The sequence below is a fragment of the Ammospiza nelsoni genome, chromosome 6 (genome assembly GCF_027579445.1).
Source record: "Ammospiza nelsoni isolate bAmmNel1 chromosome 6, bAmmNel1.pri, whole genome shotgun sequence".
Taxonomy (NCBI): Eukaryota; Metazoa; Chordata; class Aves; order Passeriformes; family Passerellidae; genus Ammospiza; species Ammospiza nelsoni.
The window spans coordinates 12156021-12161703 of NC_080638.1; the positions used below are offsets into that span (position 1 = coordinate 12156021).

General features: G+C 51.6%; 1 protein-coding gene across 1 annotated transcript; it reads left to right on the plus strand.

The window, feature by feature from the left end:
• The first annotated feature begins 5 nt into the window (after positions 1-5).
• Positions 6-1043, plus strand: INAFM2 (InaF motif containing 2). Its single transcript, XM_059474602.1, has one exon. The coding sequence runs from the start codon at positions 164-166 to the stop codon at positions 548-550; it is 387 nt and encodes a 128-aa protein (XP_059330585.1). The 5' UTR covers positions 6-163; the 3' UTR covers positions 551-1043.
• Positions 1044-5683: the final 4640 nt, after the last annotated feature.

Here is a 5683-nt window from a genome sequence, read left to right on the forward strand (position 1 = left end):
TGCCCCCTACGCTCCGCCCCTCGCCCCCGGCGGGGCAGCGCGGGCAGCGGCACCGGTGGCAGCACGGGCGGTACCGGCATGTCCTGAGCGGCGGCGGCGGCCGATCCGGGCCGGAGCCAGCACGGAGGGCTCGGTGGAGCAGCGGGCCAAGGGCCGGGCCCCCATGAAGGAGAAGGAGGCGGGCGCGGAGCGGGGCAAGCCCGCCACTTACACCGGGGACAAGAAGGCGCGCATGGCGGCCAAGACCAACAAGAAGTGGGTGCGCCTGGCCACCGTGCTGGCCTACGTGCTCTCCGTCTCGCTGGCCGCCATCGTGCTCGCCGTCTACTACAGCCTCATCTGGCAGCCGGTGCGCGGCAGCGGCGGCTCCTCCAGCCCCGGCCCCGGCGCCGCCGCCACCCCCGCGCAGCTCCGCGCCGCGCCCGCCGGACCTACGGCGGGGCCTCCGCCCGCGCCGCCGCGCACCGGCCCCGGCCCCGCCGCCACCGCCCCGCCGGCCGCGTCCCCCTCGCCCGCGGCCGGGAGCGGGCCGGGCGCCGGCAGCCCCTGAGCCGGGCGGGCCGCGGGAGGCCGCGCGCCGCCGGGGATGCGGCCGCGGGGCTCGGCCGAGGATGGAGACCGATGGCTCGCCCGTCCCTGCGGCACCGTGCAGCGCCCGTGGAGACTGACTGGAGACTGACCTGGAGACTGACTCGGCCCCGTTTGGACTCGGTGGAACTGCGGTATCTTCTTTTCCCCCCCGATTTTTCCTCAAAAGGGAATTTTGTGGCTTCGTTTTCTTCCTCACCAGGGCTAGCTTCTCTCCCTTTGAACCCGCATTGAATTCCTGCGCTGTTTATGCCAGTCTGTTACCTATACAAGGATATCGGTGTCCAAAATTCCTCGCTATTTACAGGATCAGCTGGGAACAATACGAATTTAGAGGCTGTAATCCATTGTTGAAGTAAAAACAGTTTTGTTTAACGATGAGCATAAACTTATTTAAAATATGTGGAAGGTAAATTGACTTGTTTACTATATTAAAATATTTTCCCAATATGAAAGTCTCTGTAACAAAGTATGTTCTCTTCGGTGGTGGGAGGAGGAATGCTGAACTGGAAGGGGTCTGAGTAACAAAAATTTGGCCACTGCAATGGGCAGCTGTGGTACATGATGTTGATTCATTTGTTATTGGTCTCTGTAGGTGAGGCTGGAGAAACCTCTGTAGGTGGCTAATTGTGGAAACGAAGCAGTGGTGCTGGAAAGGTTTGATCTGTGCTGGCAGAGCTGTGGCGGTGGGTGCTGGTGGGCTCTGAGCTGCAGCCTGGTTGTACCCGTGGTTGTACCCTCGTGCTGCTGCCCACAAGGGATGGCAGTGCCCGCACCTCTGGGGCATGCAGAACCAGGGTAGGTCTGGCCCAGGCAGCTCCTGGTGAGTACTGGGAAAGCTGTCCTCCCAGCTCCATGGTTTCCTGCCCTGTGGTCCTCAGAAATCTTCTATTCCTTGATGAGCAGGGTGAAAAAATGGCCCTTAATGATTCTGGGATGTGGGATATAAACTAGGAAACCTTAAGAGCCATGTTGTTCCAAGCTGCTGCTTTCCAGATGGATGGATTCAGCTGAATCTGTGAGGCTGCCAGGCTGTGCTGCATCCCTATGAAAGAATCACAGCAGTTCAGATTCCTTCTGCTGAGGGATGCAAATGTGGTGTAACGTGGCATATGTATTTGAGTTGTGCAGATCACAAAGGTACTATAAAATACAGCACTTGGCTGCTTGAAAAGAGCTGTTTCATATCAAAATTGGGGTTTGGGACTGGTGGTTTGTTAAGGCTGCATCATCAACTGGGCATTGCCTTCACACCATCTGTGAAAGGTAGAACCAGGAGCAGAAGGTTTGCAGGGAGAAATGAGGTAAATGGAGAGTGGTTTGTGATCTTCTTTTCACCCTCTTTTCCAGTTTTCTGGAGAGCATGCAGGGAATGCTTTGTGTTGTTGGAGCAAAAAGCTGGTGGGAAGGACAAAACGATCCCGCTTAGTCACTTTAGCCAAAATCATGGGATCACTGCCACCCTCCTGCAGGGCAGGTGGAAGAGCTGGAAGCACTGAGTCAGCAGACAGGTGCCCTGCAGCTGTCACCTCCTGAGGTGCTTCTCTGCTCTCCCTGTTCATCTGCAGGGGGAAGGCTGAGTGTCCCAGAGCAGCACTGGCTCCAGGCCCCATGGGTGTCTGTTCTGTGAGTGGGGCATTGTGTTCCTTTGGTGGTTCTGCCTGCAGCGTGTTGATCCCTCTGTGGGGCTGCTCACACCCACAGCAGTTCTGCTCGTGGTGACATCAATGCCTTTTGCTGGCCTTAGCGTACACCTTTGATTGTGGGGCAAAGTTCCTGCAGCTTCCCAAGGGAGAAATGAATGACAGAGAAACCAAGCTCCTTGTGGTGCCAGCTGAGTTTAGTCTGCTTCTCAGCTCAGGTGGCAATGCAGAACCAGTTGGGAAGTGTCTCTGAGAAGGAGCTTGTGTTTAACTTGTAAAACCTTGGAGATAAATAAAGCTGTGTGCAATGCCATGGATGCTGGGATTTCTGTGCTGCTGGCCTGCAGCTTGGAGCTGGTGACTCTGTGCACTGAGTGCCCAGGGCCTCCTGGCATCCTTCACTTTAACTACAGTTGCTCTCAGAAGACTAATAGAGCCTGGCTGCGTGGTGCAGAGGGGAGAGGAAGTGAATGGAATTAAATGGGCTGTGTGGCCCTCTTCCAACCTGTCGTGTAACTGCTGAGAGATGCCTTGTACTCGGGAGCAGGAACAACCTAAAGTTCTTTACCTGGTTTGTGGTTTTGGTAGCAAAGGATCTCTGGGACAGAGACAGTGCTCAGATCCACTGGATCAAAGGGAACAGGCCCTTCACTGATGGCTGCCTCCCCTTCTGGTGCTAAAAATAGTTGATGAGCCAGTATGAGGATGGTTGTGGCTGTCTGCATTCCTGTAGGAAAGTGCAGGCTTGGTGAGTTCCCAGACTGTGTTTTTGCATCTTCTCCTCTGCTGACAAACAGATTTCAGTGAAATGCTGCTATTTCTGTACCTATTACAACTGGCTTTGGAGCATCCTGGGGCTTCACTCCGGTTGTACTGAGTGTGCAAGGGAGGGGAAGCTGCCTGGGGAAGATGCAGAAGGGTTGTGTGCTGCCAGCCTAACAGCCAGGGAGCTCTGGTGATTGCAGCAGCCTGGTTTTCCAAATCTTCTGGACATATATTCTTCAGCTATAATCATTTCTCCATCCTTTTCCTAGCCAGGAGTCATAGTCCTCCAGAGGCAGATGTGTTCCCATTGGGATGCTGTTGTCAGCCTGTGATGAGCCCGTTGCTGTGCTTCTTACTCTTGTCATGACAGACTGTCGAAGAAATCAGTGACTAAGTGTACTTTGCAAATACTCCAGTAACAAAAATGGCTCATCTGGACTGGTTTCTAGATGTAAGCTAACTTAAAATTCAGGGCACTAGGGATTTCTTGGGAAGTAGATTGGCTGCAACAGATACTTGGACTGCGAATTTTTACATTATGTTGCTATCATTGTACTGAGACAGTCATCTGCATCTCAGCAGAATTGCTTTAGTGCCCTAAAATGGTGCAGTCACCAGTCTGGGGTAAAGCTGAGGTTTAAAAGGCAGATGGTTGTGTCGTCTGTTGTGTTACTTCAGCTCCAGTTCACCCTTTCCCTTCATTGCTCCTCAAAAAAATAATAAAATTCAGGTTCACTTAGTGTGATTGTATCAGGCACGACAAGGCACGGGGTTGTGTGTTGCTTCCCAGGTAGAAATTACTGTAACCTTGTGATTCAAGATGTTGATTCCTTGGAATTGCTGGGGAAGGTTATTCCCTTCACACAGCTGCTGTCCTACATGTCACCTACCAACAGAGCTGTGCCATGTTCCCATGTCGGTGAGGAAGGAAGACATCTGGAAGTCAGTTGGATGAAGGAAATACTCAAATGTGACTGAAATTTGAGTCTACCTTAAAGCTTTTTGCTTTTGTGGTAGACATCTAATACCTGCCCTCTGCCTGTGCAGACTGGTCTTGTCCAAATGAGTCCAGTTTGTCCAAGGAGAGCATTTAGTATAACTCACATGCAGAGGGACCAGAAAGAAGGGAAATAGCAGGAAGAGTTACTGGAGCATGTAATGTGCTCCAGCAGCTGGCTCACGTTTCCATCTCTAAAAGCTCTTTTTTCCCCGTGCGCGTTCTCTTGCGGGCTCATCTGATGCAATGCACATCAGATCTTAATCCCAGATTCCTGTGCAGTATTTCTGACAGGGAATCTTGGCTTAATCCCTGAGCGTAGCTGAAAAGCAGTTGTGTGGTGTAGGGATGATAACAAAACCAGTGGCTGCTTCTGGCCATCGGGGATTTCCTCCAGAGAAGTCAAAGCTGATCTCAGTGGGCTGCTCAGGGGGGTGTTACCGACGGCTGGCTCTGAGTCCTGGAGCTGCTGGAGCACACAGAGGGGGGAATGGCGTAAGAAACAGTCATAGCATGAAGCTAAGGGGATGAAGCTTGGCTTGTGTCTGTTCCACACACGTTCAGAGGTAGTTTTAGGAAAACTGGCCAGGTGCTGTGTCACTGCACTGGGATGGTGTGAGCAGGAATCAGCCATGGACTTCCAGTGTTGCCTGCCAGTGCTGCAGAGCCTGGGAGCTGGTTGAGCTGCTGCTGTAAAACCTTTCCAGGGAAGGCAGCAGGCTGCCTGAACTTCCTTAACTTCCCAGCAGTCCTGTATCCTTCTCTTGCTCTGGGCCTCCCATTGACTTGAAAAGCATAACTACTGTAATTATGCACTTAAAATATAAAATTGATAGCTAAGTGCCAGTGTCCTCAGTGTCCTCATTGTCCTCTGCCACTTGCAACCAGTTTATCTGGAGGGAGATCATTGTGGAAAACCAGTGAAATTTTCTGTTATTTTTGTATCTAGAGACTCTGTATTGGGCTTTACTGGTTAGTGGTCTGTGTGTATGCTCCTGCTGCAGGTATTGGACTTATTGAGGTAGGAATGGAGAGCTGAACTGCTGTCAGGATTTTGTGTTATTGCCTCCTTCAGTAATTACTTTGGAAACAAGTATCTCCAACTTTATCCAAATGTATTTTTGTCCTTGGCTTGAAGTTTGTTAAATTACCTTCTTTATGCAAGAGCTGACTCACCAGTCTGGGATCAATTCTGATAGTTTTAGCTACAGAGTGGCTGTGTTGAAATTGATTTCCAAATTTTTAAGGAAAAGAACGCTGTCTAGTGGCCAGCTGATCCTTTGGTTTGAAGGAAAAAGCATTCTGCCTGGGAGTGCTGCTGCTTCCCTTGTGTCTGGAAAAGCTGGAACAAGTTCCACGAAATCCCTGAGCTATCAGCCACTGCTGGGAAGGAACAGGTCCTGTGCAGGCAGGTGACTGAACTCTGTGAGCTGTCCTTGCATTTGCTTGCAGGAAAAGTCCAGTGGTGATGAGGTGATGGCTCTGATGCCTCATAGAAAAAGTGATCCTCATCTTCCTGGCATTGTTGCAGGGAGCTTTTGTGGTGAGGAAGCTGAGCTAGCCCAGGAGTTCAGTGCTTCCCAAAGGAATCAGTGCTCTGAACCAGAGCTGTTGCTCTAAAAGGCAGAGATTACTGACTCTGTTTGGAAATCTCTACATGTGGAACTGAGAAATAGTAAGACACAGGAGG